Source organism: Myodes glareolus, chromosome 6 (genome assembly GCF_982192425.1).
Source record: "Myodes glareolus chromosome 6, mMyoGla1.1, whole genome shotgun sequence".
Classification (NCBI taxonomy): Eukaryota; Metazoa; Chordata; class Mammalia; order Rodentia; family Cricetidae; genus Myodes; species Myodes glareolus.
In genome coordinates, this window is record NC_142031.1 from 58,217,729 (window position 1) to 58,237,317 (window position 19,589).

Sequence of the window (19,589 nt, forward strand, 5' to 3'; positions counted from 1 at the left end):
TGGGGGAGCCGCAGGTGGCTGAACAGGACATGCGTGCAGGGTTTGCGAGCAGTGAAAGCACGAGACTGGAACATGATCAGGGTCGTTGCCAGTGCCATCTGCACTCTGAGGCCTGAACTTGACCTCTGCCCTTGACCCCGAGTGCCAGCTGATGTTACTGGGACAAAGAAGTCAGTGCAGCTGTGAGACAGTCCCCAGAGTGGAATGGATGGTGAGAATGGTGGTCACCGAAGTGGCTTTCACAGGATTTCTAAGTCGCCGCAGTAGACCCAGACTGCGCTAGCCCGTATTCTCCAGCTGCCCTGAAGGTGGGCTGCTTGCTGGGCTGAGAGAAAGCCTGAGAAAGGGGCCAGTGTGGACAGCCTGGAGCAGCCAAAGGAAGAGAAGCCTGTGAAGGGTGGCAGGGTCCCACGGTTGGCTCCTGGGATGCAGTGTGGATCTTGCCTCTCTCTCTCTTGGTTGACAGCGCAGAAAGCCTGTGATCTTAGCTCATTTTTATCTAGAACAGCAGTTCTCAGCCTGGGGGTCACAATGCCTTTGTGGGGGTGTTAAATGATCTTTTCATCAGGGTTACCTAAGACCATCGGGAAAGCATAGACATTTATATTAGCAAAATTACAGTTATGGAGTAGCAGTGAAAAGAATTTAACCGTTGGGGAGGTCACCAAAACATGAGGAATTAAAGGTTTGCCATGTCAGGGAGGTAGAGAACCACTCATCTAGAACAAGACTCTGCCTCGTGAACCCCGGCCATTTCCCTCTAGTTTTCCTTTTCTCGGATACTTCTGAGAACTTATTTTCCACATAGGAAATATATTTAAAAGTTTACAATGCAAAGGTCCAATGGGTATAGATGGACCTCAAGGCCCCACAGGGGAAGCTGAGGAAGCCCGGCTCTGGCCCTCCTCCTGAAGGTAGCCATTCTGCAGCCCCATAAAGCATAGTATGTAAAAGATGAGACAACCCTTACCCTCTGTTGGTTTTGTCTCGTCTCAGATGTAATTCACATCAAACCCTAACCCAGAGGTAAGGTGGTGTTTGGTGCTCCTGTGACCTCCAGGCCCTTGGTTTTGGGATGTTTCAGGACAGTGTGTGAGCCCTGTCTACCCTTTCTAGGCTTCTGCCAGGCTGGGAAGGATCTTCGTCTTGTCTCCATTTCCCAAGAACCCATCGAGGTCCCCGCAGGCTTCCTCCTCGTTGGGGCCAAGTCCCCCAGCCTGCCCGACCACCTCCTGGTGTGTGCAGTGGACAAGAGGTTCTTGCCCGACGACAATGGCCACAATGCCCTGCTCGGTGAGTTCTCGCTTTCATTTCTTTGTGGCTATCTGCTTGGTGTGGGGCCGGACGAGGAGGCCTTAGCTGCTGGAGACAGAATACTTTGATGTTTGATGTCCTACACCTGTTTGTTTGTGTGTTTGTTTTTTGCATATTTCTTTATGGACTGGAAGAAAAAATGGGAATTATTTAAAAATATGACTGGTTGGGACTAGGGAGATGTTTGGTTGGTAAAGTGTTATCGAGTACCAAGTTTGATCTTTAGCAGCCATGTAAAATTTCAGGTCTGATGGCTGTGTTTATCATAACCCCACTTCCTGGGCAGCCAGTTGAGCTGAATTATCAAGCCCAAGGATATTGCAGCAAAACAGTTTAGAAATGAGAGCTGAGGTTGTCTGCTGGCCTTCATACACACAGATGGACACACACACACACACACACACACACACACACACACTCATATGCCTACACATATAAATTTTAAAAAAAATGACTGGTTGCTTCCCTCTAGAAAGCTCATCACTTAATATTGGTTTTTGTTTTTTGTTTTTTGTTAGTTTGCTATTCAAACCTTCATTTGCCTGTCTGGATGAGAAAGGGCTTGTAAACCCTGGGCCAGGTACTTTCAGAAACTAGCAGGCAGGGGACAGGAGAGTGAGGCTGTGTGTGTGTGTGTGTGTGTGTGTCCCTGCTACAGGGTGGTCATATCTGAGTGATTGCCAGACCTTCTAGACGTGTTCTGCTTTGATTTAAGGCTCCCCCTGGAGAGGTGGTGTCTGTCACAATTCTGTAGGGGAGCTTAGACTTGTTCATGAACTTGTTTTAAGTTCTGAGAATAAAGAAGACATCAGGGGTCCAAGTTCAAGCCTTTCAGTTCCCAGGTTCTCCCCTTACACACTGTGCTTTTGCGGTGGTCAAGTATCAGTCGGGGTCGCTTTCCCTCCTGGCCATGGGAACCTGCCCACTGTCTTTCACGTCATTGCTGGCCTGCTAAGATCCTGATGACTCATTGTGACGTTGAGGCCTGACCTTCTCTCGCTCAGAGGACATTATTATGGTCTTACTGTGTACCATACTCCCTTCCTGTGTGGCAGCATCAAGGAAGAGGCCAGCTAGGATGGAGAGGCCAGAAGTCTGAATAGGGTTGGTTTGTTGCTTACCCATAAGCCGCCATGTAGCCTCCCATACCCCCTCCATCCATACAGTAGAGAGGGATTTGGATACATGTTATGGCTTTGGGCAGTTTGTTCTTGGATTTAGCCAGTTACCTCTTTGGAGGACTGGGTAGCGGATGACTTGGCAGTGGTCCATTTTCACGTGGAGTCTTGCCACTGTACAAGAGAGGATTCCTGGTCCAAACTCGTCTGTACTCTCCATGGGTTTCAGCCCTTTAAATATCCAGTTTTGTTCCCTTATGTTCCCAAACTGGGTGAGAAAACTCATTGCAGAGGAAGGGCTTGAGGGACTGGGGTGGGAGAGAGTGGGAATCGGGAAGAAAAGGAATTATTGACGTTCCCAGACTGTGTGTGTGTTGGGGGTATGTGTGTCCCAATATGTGTAAACTGTCAAAGAAGGCAGATGAATGCTCCCAGGAGGGGGCAGCATGTCTTGGGGAGAGTGGTTCCTAAGGCAGGTCTGCACACTTACTGAGATCTGCTCTTTAAGGATAATCCTGGAAAATTATCCAAGAAGCCAGCAGAAGCCCTACAAGTGTACTGAGCTTTTCTCTCTGGGTTCATGGGGTTTGCTCACTGGGTGCACGTAGTACCCGCATTAACTGTGGTGGTGCCTCACACAGCTGTCTTTTGATCTGTGGGTGGGGTGGGACGGAGATGGGATGGGACAAGAGAGGGGGGCTTGTCTGAATTCCACCCCTTTGTGACTACAAGGGAATTGGTGGGGCAGTAAATCAGGGAGGTTCTGCCTCTTGAGCCCTGGAGACAGGAATCTCCCAGCTCTTTCTGCTCCAACTCTTATGAGTCTGGCCCCTCCTAGAGGGCCCAGGAAGGAACGTTGTTAATTGCTGGCAGAAAGCCATCCAGAATGAGGAACAAGGGCTGCCTGGAAATAGCCTGTGCTTTCTCCTTTGAACGAAAGTTTATGCTCTCAGCTTGGACACTTAACACTGTTTAGGTTTTCCTGCTATTAACCCGGGTGGCTGCCTAGGACAAGGTGGTCTCCGCAGCTCCTGCAGTAACCAGGTTCAGCCTAATTTAGTGATCCATAAAACTGGACCTGTGGCTCATCCCCTGGGAAAGCAGAGCCTTTAGGAATATTGTTCTAGCAACTTTGAAGCTGTTGGGGGATTTTTGTCTGAGAAAATTGAAAGGTTACAGTTGTAGGCATGTTCTTCAGCTTTTGCTGTGGTTGCCAATCATTAATCTAAGTTGGTCAATCCCTTAGCCACCAGAGAAGAAAAGGTCTCTCTTCCTAGCATTCTCATTTCTTAGGAGAAAATGAGTTTGTGGTTTATCTGGCAGGTAAGTTCTCCACACATTGATGGAATGTATAAGGTCAAGCCGAAGGCTGGTGTTTATGCATATCCGGGAAGTCAACCCTTCCATTGGAAGCCCCTGGTTTGGTGTGGAGACACAGGCAAACAGACACAGCTTGGTCTGTGGGGTCCATAGCATCAATAGAAAATAACCACACCAGCAGATCTTATACCTCATCTTATGGGGGCACTGCACCCTCAGAAAGTGACCAGGGTGTTACCATGGACTGTTGGTGATGGGAGGGAGTTTTAGTGGCAGCCAGGTTCTGACAAATTAGTAAAAATATTCTAGTTGGAAAATAGTAATAACGGTGGTAGAGGCAACACATGAATAGTAAATCTTATTTATTGAAGACTCACGTGCCTGGAACTATCCCAGAGAGGTTGAAATAACAGCTGAAGTAGAGACACCGTAATCTACCGTTCATATGTGACATTCAGAGGTCCCCCATGCAGCAGCTGGGAATACTTTAACCCAGGTGATGTAGGACTGGTTTAGGGAAGCATGGTATGGACACTCGGAGAGATGTGTGAAGATGGCCTTCATTTGGGTCCTGCAGGACAGAAGCTGGGAAGCTGCCTTTGACCTTAAGAAACAGAAGAGCCCAGAAGGCCACCATGTCGTTGTCTTCAGTGATTCCTTGTGTGGGGTGCGGCAAGCCCCATGCTGTGTGACTTCTTTCTTTTTTCCCTGCCAGGCTTATCTGGAATCAAATTCTACCCACTGCATGCTTCATCTGAAATTATTTCTATGTGTATCTGTCTCTGTAAGACAAAGACAAATTTTTGGAAAGCCAGTGTCATTATCCTATCTAAAAAGTTTAAGCAGTCTTTAATATTGTTACGTACTCGGTAGTGAGTTCAGATTTCACTATATACTCAGCTGTTTTTTGTTTGTTTGTTTGTTTGTTTAAGTTAGTTTATTAAAATTCAAGACCCAATCCAAGTTCTCTTAAAGTGCTTGGTTAATTCATTTCTTCTCTTTTGCATTTTTAATATGAATGTATGTTTTGAGACACAGTCTCGTGTATTCTAGACTGGCTTCAAACATACTACATAGCCTCCACAGCCGATGACCTTGAACTTTTGGTCCTTCCCTCCCATTGCCCTGCGCTGGGATACAGGTGTGCAGCCCTGTGCCTGGTTTTAATGTAAGGTTGAGATCAAACCCAATGTATCATACCCAGCAAGCAGGCACTTCACCTCGTGAGGTACAGCCTCAGCTCTTGCCTTTTGAAAATGACGTGTCCCTTTGTTTTCTCCCTTCCATGGTATACTTTTAAGAAATATTGGTGGTGTCATGAATAGGCAAATAGGGGCTGAAGAGAAGGCTCAGTAATTAAGAGGGCTTGCAGCTCTCCGAGAGGACCTGAGTTCAGTTCCTAGTACCCACTCCAGGGTCAGGAGATTCAGTATCCTCTAATGGTCTGTGTGGGTACCTGAACACATAGACACCCCCCCACACGTATGCATACACATAAACAAAAACAAAAAAATAAATCTTCAAAAAGTAAGGTAGTTACTGTGTTTTAGAAAACTTTCTTGGGTGTCCCACGCATAACCGATTTTTATCAAAAAGGAAACCAAGGCAGGAGTGAGTTTTGAGCTGAATACAGAACTTAAGATAACTATGATGTTCTGGCCGGAACTTCAAGCCCTCCACAGTGTACCCCAACAGGCCTGTGTCTCATCTGGTGTCTAACGGACTCAGCTTTGCTTGTGTCTTCCACCCAAGTAGGGTGTTCCTGCACGGGGCTGGGATTTGTCCTGAACTTCAAGGAGAGACTCAGAAATTGTTGCCCCCACCTTTGCTGTCAGAGATCTTCACGTCCACAGACAGGAATGTGACCATGGATGCGGATGTGAGGTTTGCGGCCACTCCTAGCCCTGCTGCAAGGACATCCAAGAGTTCTTCTGTAGATGGTAGTTCATTAGGAAAAGTCAGATGTTAGGGCTTCCAGCCCATTCGTGAGGGTTGGGAGATGGAGACCCCCTCTCTGCAAAGGAAGGAATCCCGGAAACAAGTCTAGACATCCCCGTCCCGCTCTGCCTCCCCTCCCCCCAGAGTCATAACGCTGTGTGCTTAGACACCACCCACCACGTCCAAAGGAACACATGGTGAGAGCTTATGGGAAGAATCATGTCACTTCAGACCTGGAAGGCAATCACAGCTTTTATTTCTGTCTTCTGTGACTGGGCAACCCAGAGCAGAGAACAGAACAGGGACCAGAAGAGACCAGAACCCAGGACAGTTACTGCTTATCTCTTGCCGCCTGCACTCTCCTCTCTCCCACTTGGTCCAAGAGGAAGGAGAAAGGACACCATGCTCTGAGTCTGGGATGGGTTAGATAGCCAGGAGACACCTTAACCCTTGTAGTGTCCCTGTGGGGAGGTTTTGTGGAGATGATGACACATCAGAGTGAGGAAAGCGAGGCTCAGCACCTCCCAACACCCCAGACTTTACGGATAATTGTACGGGGTTCATGAGATTCAAACAGGGCGTTGGGCATTGGTAACATGAAGGGCTCCGCACACACAACTTACCATGCAGCGGCTGTGCAGTAAGTATTAGCTCCCATCACATTTGCAGACGGTGAAGATGAAGCTCAGAGACAAGTTGTAGCCTGCTTGATAGACTCGAGTCAGGGCCTGACCCCGAGACCTGCTGACTCTGTGTTCTTGTTTACTTGCTGCAGGGAGAGGTGGTCAGGGGCTACTTTCCCATAGGAGGGCATGCTTCATTCGCACTGTGGCCTGCAAGTGCAGTATCCATTCGGGCATGTGATCCTTACATAGATGGCCCTCTAGTTGCCACACTAGACCCAATGGGTGATCCTGGGGTGCTGAGTTGGTTAGAGGAGGGTTTATTTGTGCTGACCACTTTTGGTGGTGTGGTAGTTGAAGAACCGTCCCTTCCTTTTTGGCCTTTGTGCCCAGCAGTAGTCTGAATCATTAGTCCAGATATCTCATTTTCTGATGAGTTTTTTTAAAATATATATATATATATATATATATATATATATATATTTCTAAGTCCCAAAAGGAATGGCTCCGTGTTGTAACCTTTCTTGAAAGTGTCTGCTGCTCTTTAAGGAATTTCCTGAAGTCTTAGGATGACATCATCTGCTCAGGCTAGGTCCTATGCTCTCACCCTGGCTTCTTTGCTCATTCCCCAGCTGCCTCTCAGAACAGCTGTGTCCCTCTCAGAACAGCTGTGTCCCTCTCAGAACAGCTGTGTCCCTCTCAGAACAGCTGTGTCCCTCTCAGAACAGCTGTGTCCCTCTCAGAACAGCTGTGTCCCTCTCAGAACAGCTGTGTCCCTCTCAGAACAGCTGTGTCCCTCTCAGAACAGCTGTGTCCCTCTCAGAACAGCTGTGTCCCTCTCAGAACAGCTGTGTCCCTCTCAGAACAGCTGTGTCCCTCTCAGAACAGCTGTGTCCCTCTCAGAACAGCTGTGTCCCTCTCAGAACAGCTGTGTCCCTCTCAGAACAGCTGTGTCCCTCTTGGAACAGCTATGTCCTCAGCTGGAAGGTTTTTCTGTTGCAAGGGACCAGTCTGCCTGCTGGACCCAACTGTCCGCTATGAGACTAGGCCAGGAGTCACCAGGGACTGCTCCCCACATGGCTGTAGCCACTTCTCCGCTGGGCATGGTTGCTGACACCATGACAGGCCCATGTATATGGTTTGTAACCCGCCTAGCTGGTCTCTCAGTGCCCTGGACCTTGAAGTTCCTATGCCTTGCTCGGCATCTTTTCTATACTCGGGCTTAAAATTTCTTCTCAGGAACCCTAGACATTTTTGTCCTGTATTCTTGGGTGCCAGTTGGGCTGTGTGTGTTCCTAGGTTGGAGGTCAGTGAATAAGTAGAAGTGTTTATTATTAATTAATTGGTTAATCATCCCTCTCTTTCTTACCTTCTTGGCCACGGAATCACATGGTGCCCTCAGTCGGCACACATATGCTTACACAGATACAGCCCAACATGTATGCAGTCACACCAGAGCATGGCCATTTGGGAGGACAAGACATACATCTGCCTGACGCTGAGCAGTTCCCAGGACTCTGAGAAAGCTGAGCGTAGGAGCCTGGGAAAGTGTCCGTCCCCAGTCTCCCCTCTTGAGTCCAGGAGCTGAGTACTGAGGAAGGGCTGGACCTGGGTAGGGGAGTTGTGGAGAAGAAACTGAGGCAGAGGCAGGGCAGGGGTAGTTGGAGCACGTGGGTTAAGAGGCACCTTGTTTCAGAGAGGAGAAGATGAAGCTAGGGATGGATGGAAGATTCCACAGCCTTTGGTGCCTGTGGGATCTGAACTTCATCCTTGGGTTGCGGTTAAATCCCACCCTTTGAGTCTCAGTTTCTGCGGATTGCACAAGAACGTTCTGCTTCCCACCGTGACTGACAATGGGGTCAGTTAAGCAGAGTACATGTGCTGTGTACTTGACAATGAATGGTGCAACGTCCTGGTACTTTGTGCACATCGGCTTCCCCCAAGCCCCACTCAGCATCGTCCTTGTCCGTGCTGCCTTACCTGTTCACACTGGTGTGGCATGAGCTGGATTTGAATGGCTACGTCACCTGTACTTATCCCAGCCCAGCCAAAGTCTTTCCTTGTTTCTACGGCCTTTTATAGAATAAATGTTAAAATGCTCAAGACATGTGCGGATTGGAGATTTTGAGCAGTGTGGAGTCTTCTCTGGGGCAATGTCTTTAACTTTCATGTCACCTACTGGACTTCTTCTGAATATGAGCCAGAATTCCCAGGGACAACCTGCTTAGGAGCAGTACTTACACAGAAACCTGTGACTTTTATGGCCTCACACCAAGTGAGCCCATCAGGCAGAGGGCTCGATAAAGGAAGTAAATGTGGCTCTGCCTCAGGACCTCCCTTGACCCAGGACGCTGGACTCCGAGGAACCAGGCCTGCTATTGGCAGAGCAAGGTTGTCTTGGGATGGCTTACACTCAGGGGCAGTGGTCAGGTGGAGAGGCCACATTGTTAGGTCTCTCTTGTACTAACCAAGGCCTGTGGCTGGTTCTGTTGGAGTGGCCTTGTGCTTTGTAGAGACCCCTCCAAATGCACGCTCTGCATGGCCATAGCTCATACGAGGAGCTTTCTCATCCCCTCTCAGATGGCCTATCTAGGGCTGCAAGCTGGCAGAGAGGCCCGTCTAGCCTGTCGCAGCAGGAGGATGCCCCACCCCGACACAGCCATTTTTTCGAACGGCGTTTCCACTCTGCAGGCTGCTAAACTTTGGGTCTCACTCCCAGGGTCCCCACTAGGCATTTGGTAGTTTTTGATCTGCCTGACTGGCTGAATAGGCTACAGCTGGCCTTTAAAGTGAGCTCCACGCATGGCTCGCTATCTGCTGCTTCTCAGCACTGGGTTTTGTTATGACATCTTCCTGCCTGTCTATCTTTGTGTTTTGCTCATGTTTGCCCCAGCTATCCTTGCTAGTCCCCCCTCCTATCCCCCTCATTTGTTCCCTTCCTCCTCTGAATGTTACCCAAACATTATATATATCCAAAAGCAATATATATTTATTGCTTTATATATATATATATTATATTATATATCCAAAGCAATATATATTATGTGTATAAATATGTATCATATATTTCACATATACTCATATAAAAATCTTGATTTTGAATATCATAAAAATTATAATATTTTGTCTTTCTTCCCCCATTATCCTCACTTATTCCTCTCTCCATCTCTTTTGAAGCCACATGTATACATATATATATATACCCACCCACCAACACACATACACACACATATATGTTTAAAATACAGGTTCTGCATATGAGAGAAAAGCATGTATTGTTTGTCTTTCTGAATCTGTCTGGCTTGTTTCACTTAACATAATGAACTCTAACTCCATTCACTTTTTTCCCCCCTTCAAATGATACAATTGTGTTCTTCATTGTGGCTGGATAAAATTCCACTCTATGTGTGTGTGTGTGTAGACTATATTCACGTACATGGAATTTTTAACACACACACACAAACACACACACACTGCCCCAAGAAGGTGAAATCTCCCACACTTGCCCAGACTCACCTTTGTGGCTCAGACCCTTATTCCCGTTTGAGTCAAGGCAGTCTTGACTCCTCAGCCTGAGTACCATGCCTATGGCAGTCTCTGGGTGACTGACGGTATGGGGGTGCAAAGTCAGAGTCCTGATGAACTATGGCCATTTGAAGGGAAGTTGAAAGGGAAGCAGAGAGGCTCATGGTTTGCTCCCTCCTGCCCAGGTTTCTCTGGGAACTGTGTTGGCTGTGGGAAGAAAGGCTTCTGCTACTTCACCGAATTCTCCAACCACATCAACCTGAAGCTGAGCACACAGCCCAAGAAACAGAAGCACCTCAAATACTATCTGGTCCGGAACGCACAGGGGGCACTGACCAAAGGACCATTGATTTGCTGGAAAGGCTCAGGTGAGGCGGGGCGGAGTGGGGGGACTTGAATCTGGAGGGGTGGGAGTGGGGAGCTGGGAGTGCAGCCCTGGTGAGCATTGTAGGGCTAGGAGGGGAGGGGTCAGGGACTTCTGTACAGAGGTACAGGCTGTAGCAGGAGAGCAAGCCCTTGGCCCTGAAGTTGCTCCATGGTGTCACTGGACAGACTCATTGCATGGTGCAAGCACTAGCCGAGGGCCACCTGGTGCTGAGCCTCTTTTTGGTGGGTATAAGGGACAGTGGTTTTTATTCCCAGGGGACATTTATCACTGCTAAGGGATGCTTTTGATCATAGTGTCTAGAGGTTGCTCCTGGCACCTAGACTAATGCTAAAATCCCTGCAACCCTCAGCAAGAGGCTAGGATCCCCCACAGTGCCACTGGGATGAGGCTGAGAAAGCTGGGTTTGAACAATACCACACCATCACCACCTTCCGCATCCCTGAACTCGGCTAGTTGCGACCAAAGAGAGCAGCTCTGGGGTGTGATCCCCGGGGGTGAGCTGGGCTCTGGTTTTACCAGGAAAAGGCTGCACAGTGGCCGGCCTCAGTCTCGTCTGTCGCTCTCCCATCTGCTGAGGGAAAAAAGCTAGGACAGTGGCTGTTCTGAAGCCTGCCCGGGATGGTGGAGTGTGTCTGAGAAGGAACTTTCCAGAAATGCCCAGAAGAGCTGTCCTTCTGTCCCCCACTTTTCTGCATTTTCTGGAATGTTCCACACAGGTTCTTTGTGTGGAAGGAGGATCTCTCAGGTGTGAGTGACTGACTCTGAGTACTATTCCTCGATTCCCCTCCCCCTCCTCTTCCCCTCTCATTTCCTCTTCCTTTATTGCATGCAATGACTATTTAATAAGTTCCTACCATGTACCAGTCAGTCCCAGGTCCCATGGATGAAGCTGACCTTCCCTGTGGGTCCAGTTCTCTATCCTGCTCACGGGCTAGGGCTGCTGCTGGGGGAAGGACGTATATATGAAAGAGGATGGTGTAGGAGAGGAGGGAGGTGCTGAGTGGTCCTGTGTCTTGGGTCATTACCATCACCCCGTGTCTCCTTGGATGTAAAGCACAGGCTCAGATAGCTCAGTTGCATAAAGTGTCTTTCTTTCTTTTTTCTTTTCTTTTCTTTTCTTTTCTTTTCTTTTCTTTTCTTTTCTTTTCTTTTCTTTTCTTTTTTCTTTTGAGACAGGTTTTATCCGTAGCTTTGGAGCCTGTCCTGGAACTAGTTCTTGTAGATCACAGAGATGTATAATTCACAGAGATCCGCCTGCCTCTGCCTTCTGAGTGCTGGGATTAAAGGCATGCGCCACCACCGCCCAGCTAAAATGTATTTCTTGTTCCCCCCACTGGACACTCTTATTCTGTCTGCGGATAGAGTCACCCTTTGGCAGGGAACCATTTATGGAACAAGGCACCTCTGCCCTGCAACACAATGAAACAGATTAGCATGGCACTGGCATTCTTTATAGACGCTTGTGCCCCACGGTCCTGTAGACAATTCCACTCTAGGAAGTCATTCTGTAGTCATTGGATAAGGGCCAAGTAGATTTTATTACTGCTTTCTTCTTCCTTCTTTCTCCTCTTCTTCCTGGTCACTGTCATATCATCATCTTCTTCTTCTTCTTCCTTCTTCTTCTTCTTCTTCTTCTTCTTCTTCTTCTTCTTCTTCTTCTTCTTCTTCTTCTTCTTCTTCTCTTCCTCTTCCTCCTCCTCCTCCTCCTTCTTCTCCTCCTTTATTTTTTCCTCCTTCTTTCTTTTTTTTTGGGGAGTGGTTTCTTTGTGTAGCACTGGCTGTCCAGGAACTAGCTCTTGTAGACCAGGCTGGCCTCGAACTCACAGAGATCCACCTGCCTCTGCCTCCTGAGTGCTGGGATTAAAGGCATGTGCTGCCACTACCACCACCCAACTTCATGTGTCCTTCTTGCTTCTGTTAGAGTTCAGAAGCCGGCAGAACTCCACCAACACCTGTTCCAGTTCTCTGTTCCCACCGCTGGAGAGCTCGGGGTCTCTGGCTGCCTTCCCCAGTGATCCTGTTCCTGGGACAAACCCCAGTGTCCCCGGGGGAGCTCAACAGGCAGGTGAGACTACTGAGTGGTGTCCCAGGTGCTAAAGCCAGGCCCCTGGAGTTGGCATTCTTCAAAATAAATAAAGGTCACACTTGAGTGTTGTTGCTCGATGCCATCTTGTAAGTTTTACTTGGTGTGTTGTTGTCCTAGGTTATTTTGAGTTTGTAAGTTTTAGCAAAGTGTTCACATTGCCTTTCATTTGGAAAACTTGCCTGCTCTCCTGTTGGGTAAGGAATGTGTTTTCCCCAGTGTTGGGGTTTTTTTTGCCCCCCATCCCTTCCCCAGTGTTGAGATCCTGCTTCAGAGTCATTCTGCCTCCCCAAGTCACAACACAAGAGTTCAGGAGATGACAAGTATCAGGTCAACATTCCAAGAGGATTTCTAGGAGGGGCAGAGGTTAGATTCCTGTCCTTTATCCCACGTTGGGTGTGCCTACCCTGGGCATGTATCTTACTCGCTAAAGCTTGCTGTGCCCTGTGAGCCAGTGGGCTGTTTGGAAAATTGAGGTTCCATGGAGGCTGAGGCTTGCCCAGGACCTCACAGGGAGGAGTTGGGGGAGGCAAGTTTGTATACCAGGTATTTCTGTTTCACATGCCTGGCCCTGAGTCACACAGACGAAGCCTGTAAGTAAGTGTGGTTGCCATTGTCTGGAGACATTGGCCTTCCTAAGGACTCTGGAAGGCCATTGGTGGTTTTTATCCTTCCTGCCCAGAGAGTCAGTGTGGCACATTGCCCTGGGAGAGAAGCCAGTGTCCTGGGCTCTGCAGACCCATCAATCACTCTCACTGGGACACACTGTCCTTCAGGGGCTCTAGGCTCCTTTTCACAAGCTGGCCTCTGTCCTCTTCCTCCAACAGTGTTCTGGCTCTTCTCTTTGCCACTGTGGACTGGGGAACCCGCTGTTTTGTGTCTAAGCACCTGGTGTAGATACTGGTGCTGCTATCCTTTGCAGAATGGTGCAATTCCCTTAATTCCTGGAACTTAACTCTGTTTGCCCTTGTGTAGACCTGGGGGTGTGGGGTGTCCTTTTCAGTCTAGTTCACAGGGTTGTTATAAGAATTAAATGAGATTATAGTACGAGCAGCCCCTTAAGGGACTTGTTCCATGCCCTGGACGTCTACCCACCTGCACCCTTCACACGGTGGCTCTGCCACTTCCTGTCATGACTCCCATTTTATGGAGGGGACACTGAAATTTGGAGAGATATAGTGTGTGTTTCAGGTCACATAATTTGTAAGTAATGGAACTATGGTTCAGACACAGGCTGAACAGTCCCAGAATCACATTCCAACTGTCACACGGGCCACCACCTTGACAGGGAAGTTTCATGAAAACCTTCCTATGATTCCAGCCAACGTAGGCCTCCTTATGGTACCAGAGTCCATGGTTGCCCCCAGAATTAGTCTCAAGACTTAAGGAACCTGAACCCTATAACTAGCCCAGACCTTGTCATCAACCAACCTGCCAGGCTTCCCTGCAATGTTTTGATATAAAACTGAATTCCGGAGCTGGAGGAAGGTAGGAAGCAAACAGAATCAACCATCTCAGGTTAGGAAATTCGGCCACCCATGCACCCCAAGACCTTTCCTTACCCATACTACACCCTCTGGAGTGAAAACAGAAGGTTCATGGAATTTATGTGCGCATGTTCATATGTGTCTGTCTGCTCCCATGCTCCTGTGTGAGCAGGAATATTTATGTCTTTCTAAATGTGTGTACATGTATTTGTGTATATCGGTCCCTTGTACATTTGGGTATTTATTAAGTATGTTTTTGTGCACTTGTATGTATATGCAGGGGAACATGCATATGTTCCTGTATGCATACCTGTGCATACATGTACATGCATGTGAAATCGGAAATGAGTTTACATTCATATGTGCCCATTTATGTCCACATGGGCAAGAATGTACACACAGGTGTACATGTGTTTCTATATGCACACCTGCATGTGTGTGGGTTTAGGAGTATGTGCACAAATGTGCACATGTGAACACATATGTATCTTTGTGTGGCAGAATCACCATGTCAGAAACCTGCTTTCCTGATAGAACTCATCAGAGCTAGTTTATCTGCCTGGTTCCGGGGCAGCCTGTGCTCTGACCCCTTTCCCATGCTTTCTGCTTTCAGGTCCGGCCTCTGATCATCCCTCAGTGACCACAGCAACGGGTCCCACTGTCTTCAATGGCAAAGACTCCCCGAAACAGCCCCAGCCGGCAAAGAGTGGCCTGTCTGCCGTGCCTCGTCCCTCAGCTTTAGGTAGTGCTGATTATTCCTAGAGGTGTTAGGGCCCTTCTTTACTCTGGACGTGGGCCAGAGGGGACATGGGTACAGGACTGGGGACATGGAGGCTCCAGAGTCTAATGTGTTGGTGAACATCAGGGCTGATGTCACATGTCCTCAGGTCTGTGCCTGGGCCAGAGCTATGGGAGAGTCATGTGCTGAGGGGCAGAGAGGGTTTTGTGCTGGTGGCAGGTAGCCTCTCTTGATGCAGGTTTCGGGAAGACTGGGAGTGGTAGGGGAAGGTGGGTGTTGGGGCAGATAAATATGAATCCAGAGCCCAGCTCTGTCTTGTAAGGCAGTGGATCTTGCAGCCTTCTTCAGCGGTCCCTCCTTGGGTGTAGATCTTACAGCCTTCTTCAGCGGTCCCTCCTTGGGTGTAGATCTTGCAGCCTTCTTCAGCGGTCCCTCCTTGGGTGTAGATCTTGCAGCCTTCTTCAGCGGTCCCCCCTTGGGGGTAAGACTGCCTCTCTGAGGATAGGATGAGAATCCCCAGCTGCTGTGCACATCTGGGAGCTCACTGCTTGACACTGGCTATCGGTATCAGTGTCAGCCCGCCACAGGAGCTTGTCTGCCCATTTAACACCTGGAGGAGGTGATAGCGGGGAGGGGGTGTGATAATTGAGTTTTGGAGGGAGGGAGGGGGCAAAGAGACTTGGGGACTGCATTCAAACTCTAATTCTCTTGCTCTCCCACCTTGCTGTTCCTAAGAATGTTCCGGAAAGTCTCGCCCGCTCTCCTTCTCTTCCTGCCTTGTCACCTGGCCTCCATACCCCATGCCCACCTGAATTGGAGCCTAGGGTCTGAGACATTAAATTGGAAAGGTTCTTAGAGAATGTCCATCCTGAGGATGGAGTTGTAGCTCACGGATAGAGTGTGTTTTCCTGGGTTTTATTTTCAACATCGTGGAAAAGACAGGTCCAGAGAGGCACCCTGGGCTGGAATACAACTTCATTGTAGCAGAAGGTTTCTCTGGTCCAAATCTGTCGGCTGTATAGCCATTTGCTGAAAGAGCAGCACTCATGAATCTAAGACTCTCCATTCTCGACTAGCTTTCATATTCTGGAATTTTTATCATTCTTCAGCCTACCCTTAAGTCTCTCCCCTTCCTCCTGTGGCTGTTCCTTCTCCAGGGTGGATGCAGGGCAGCTGCATGGCTGAAGAGTGGCCCTTGGTCATAAGGACAGGAAGCCCCTTGCTGTCCATAGCTTCTTCCCTGAGCGTAGCTCCTCTGTGGACATGTAGTCTTCACCCCATTCAACAATACAGCAGATCCCCTCAGCCTGGGGCCCTGGGACCTTGGTTTTGGGCAGGTGGCTCACAGAGGGTTGGATTCAGGATTAGACTAGAACTTTCCAAGCTTACTTCGTGGAGGTGTGTGGGGAATGAAGCTCTTTAAGTTTCCTGCCGGGATCTCAAAGGCCTTCTGGAATTTAGCTCATTGACGGTCATTCATTCCTCTTTTAACTGTTCACTCCCGTGGTGGCTTCACCATGATGTCCACACTCTGCACAGTCCCTCGGTGCTCACCCTGCCTCTGTTAGACGGCTTTCTAGAGCTCAGCTCGGGCCATCACTCGCACTCGCCTCTCCCTGGTGGGGTCCAGCCACCCACTCTAATCTTTAACTTTTGAAGGTCCCTTGCAGTCCCTAGCGTCTGGCTGTGGTAGAACCCGACAGAGGGAAGGACTGAGTCAGAGACGCTGGCTGACCTGGTTTGCGGCATGTGTCAGAGCTACCAAGTCTTCGCGGTCAGTGTGTTGGAACTGCTTCCAACTAAGTTAGGCCTACCACTGGCCGCTCTCAGTGAAACACTGCCCCCTAGTGGAGGATGGGAAATAGCCTTGTCTCGGATGAGGGGCTGATGCTCCCAGATGGAGGGGACGGTGCTCCCAGATGGAGGGGACAGGTAGCTAAAAGTCCTGAAGCCTCCTCAGAAAATGCCATATAGGGTTATCTCTGGAGACGGAGAAATAATTGGCTCACGCTGATAACAGGGGCTGTTCCTGGTGATGTTTTGAGATCACTTACTGGCTTAGAGCCCGGTAGAGACCTTTCTGGTTGACCCCTGTAGATCCCTCCTGCATCCTCATCTCCAGCCCTACCCTCCTGTAGTTGGGGACCACGCCCTAGAGGAACCGGATCCTGTCTCTGAGAGCTCTTCCTCTGCTCCTGGGGCCAGTGTTAGACGAGCTGGTGCAGAGATGATGGTCTCCCTGCCTTTGAGGGCAAAGAAGCCTGCAGGTTTGAAAGCTCTCTGTAAAGTCAAGGGCTTCATGTCCTTTTACCTCTGTGTCTGTCTGGTTTTGATTTTCTTCCACGTTGGTCAGTCTAAGGATAGGTAGTTATCCGAGGTTCCTTCCAGGAGACTCAACAGCGGTCGTTCTCAAAGGGCTGCTGCTTTAGGCATAGCCAGGCCTGTGCGTATTCTCTGCCTAGGCTGAGGGAGACATCACCCTCGGCCCTGTGGGCTCCACTCTGTGGGTTCTCGTCACCCAGGAGCCCCAGGTGTCAGGAGGCCTCATTCCACGCATGCTGAGCTTCTTGAGGTCCTCAGAACAGTCTTGTGTTCGGACAGACAGGTTTTCGTTTGAAAACTCAGACAGTGAGTTCGTTCTCACTGACTATCCCTGGCTGGCCTGGAACTTGCTGTGTAGACCAGGCTAGCCTTGAGCTCGACAGAAATCTGCCTGTTTCTGCCTTCTGGGTCCTAGGATTAAAGGCATGTACCTCCCCACTGCCCTCCGGCTTGGCTAGGTAGTTTTAAAAGTGTTCAGATGTGTTTAAAGTATGACAGGGGTGAGACGGGACCTCTGGACAGCTGAGCACTTGTGTCCAGAGTTTAAAGAAAATAGGGTAGCCAATTCTTAGTACTAATTTATGAATAGTTCTCCGTCACTAGCCTGTTGACATCCAGAGTGGGCTGGGATGACTCACAAGCAGCAGCGGATCCAGCTTCTGCTCTTGCTTTTTAATGAAATTAGCTTTCCAGCTTGGTGGGAGTGTGAAATTAGCTTTCCAGTTGGGCGAGGGTGGGGTTGGAGGGTAGGAAGCGGGTATGCATGTGGATCAGTACTGCCCTCAAGTGGCAGAACTGTGCTGGTGCATTGAACCTTTGCTGGGCTGGTAATGTTGATACTGGCGGGAGAGGCAGTTTACGGAGCCCAAACCCCTAAGTGTTTCACTTAAGTATTTTATATGCATCTCTTCTTCTGGTTAAGCCACTTCCTCGGTAGATTTTTACTATTATTTTTGACTGTTTTAAAAACCGAGGAGCTCAGACTTAAAGAGATGCAGCTTAAACAACTTCGGAGCGAAACATTTATAAAAATCCTTCTGTCTAGATCCATAGAGCTGAAATTTTAAAAAAATACCAAGGGTTGGGGGATGTAGCTCAGTGGGAGAACATCTGCCTAACATGTACAAGGTCCTGGATTTGAGCCCCAGCTCTGTCAACGTAACAAAACAAAACAGTTCTGCTCTCCAAATCATGGGGGAGTTGTATTGACACCAGTTCCCAATGGTGGCCTAACCCACGCTCTGAATATTGTCTAGGTATCTTGCCAAACTCTGGGCCTCCCAAAAAACGACACAAAGGTTGGTCCCCAGAGTCTAAGTCAACCATGGACGGTGGCTTCCCTCAGGGCGGTTGCAGCCGAACTAAGCAAGGTAAGTGGCTAGGGTCTTGTTCAAACCCAAGTTGAGTGGCTTGGCCTGCGAGTAGCATGTGTGTATGTGTGCACGTGTGCATGTGTGCACGCAGATGAGTGAGGGGGCTCTGGGCAGCCGACCCTGGCGTAGCAGAGGAACAAACAACCTCTCTACCACGCTGTGGCCTATGTGTCGAAAAAGACTATGTCTCTTGGTGGGGAAAGGTGGGGCTGAGTGAGTCCACCAGTCTTATGAGTGGGGAGATGGGTCAGGTGTTAGTTTTCGTATGGTGGCTGGATGTCGGGTTGGCTGGGGAAAGATTGTCTCTTTTGCTGTGTTTTACTGATATGCTGGTTGTGTTCCTAGAAGGTACCGGCGTACCCTGTGTGCCCCAGCCTGGCTTGGTGGGACCGGCTTCAGTCACCTTCCCAGTGGTGGCATCTGGTGAACCAGTGTCTGTCCCAGACAACTTGCTGAAGATCTGCAAGGCCAAGCCGGTGATATTTAAAGGCAAGTACGGCTGTGCCCCCAGCTGGGGAGGCAGGGAAGGCTGCAAGGAACCCTACACAAAACTGTGACCTCGTCTCAGTTCAGCTCCAAAGGAATCCCCCTGAGCCAACTCAAAAGGTCTTCAGGGCAAGAGAACGAAGCAGGCCCAGTCTCTAGACTGCTGAGAACGGCAGAGCATATCAGTTTGTCCCAGCAGACTCTGGTCCTTTCCTTCATTCGCTCTGTTTCACAGAACCTGGGTTTTAGTTACCCAGCTAGTGCAGAGCACCGAGGCCTGGGACGGGGGGGATGGACAAAGCCCCCATGGCTTGTTCCCTTTTCATCCAAAGCCACACCCTCTGACTTTGGGCCGAGACATCCTTGAGTAAGATTTGATTTGGTCCCCTCTGTGGTGGCCCCATGTGTGTTGCCTAAAGGTTGCCTTGTGTCTCAACTGAAGAAATCCTTTTGCGGTAGCCGGAGACTTTCAGATGGGAAACTGTGTGCAGGGTAAGCTGGCAGTGCCTGAGGAGAGAGGAGCTCAGGACCATATAGATCCAATTCCTTGATTGGCCATTTGGCATCCTGCTTGTGAGAAGAGAGGTCGGGGAGGTGGCAGAAAAATGGCAGAAAAAAGTACTGGCATGGTAGAAGGGCTTCAGGGCCCCATGGAAGAAACGAAGGTCAGATCTGCACCTTCTTTTCTGAATCATGTGAGAGAGGCTGAGAATGCAGAGTTGGGGCAGGTAGCAAGACTCAGAGGTGGACACCAGCATCTGTACTGACCAAGATCCTCACAGAGAGAACCCTGCATGCCCACATCTCACACTGAGCCATCTCAGAGGACAGGTCCTCGCCTTTGCTCAGGTGTGCTCACTTTCCTATGCCTGC

General features: G+C 49.3%; 1 protein-coding gene across 5 annotated transcripts in view; it reads left to right on the forward strand.

The window, feature by feature from the left end:
• The window catches only part of Greb1 (growth regulating estrogen receptor binding 1), a 132,053-nt gene that overhangs the window by 68,359 nt on the left and 44,105 nt on the right, over positions 1–19,589 (forward strand). For all 5 annotated transcript variants that reach the window (XM_087907239.1, XM_087907234.1, XM_087907238.1 and 2 more), the window contains exons 5-10: positions 1,117–1,293; positions 10,024–10,206; positions 12,148–12,291; positions 14,410–14,538; positions 18,114–18,227; positions 18,576–18,719. In XM_087907239.1, the coding sequence (XP_087763365.1) occupies positions 1,117–1,293; positions 10,024–10,206; positions 12,148–12,291; positions 14,410–14,538; positions 18,114–18,227; positions 18,576–18,719 (891 nt within the window). The remainder of the gene's footprint in view (positions 1–1,116; positions 1,294–10,023; positions 10,207–12,147; positions 12,292–14,409; positions 14,539–18,113; positions 18,228–18,575; positions 18,720–19,589) is intronic.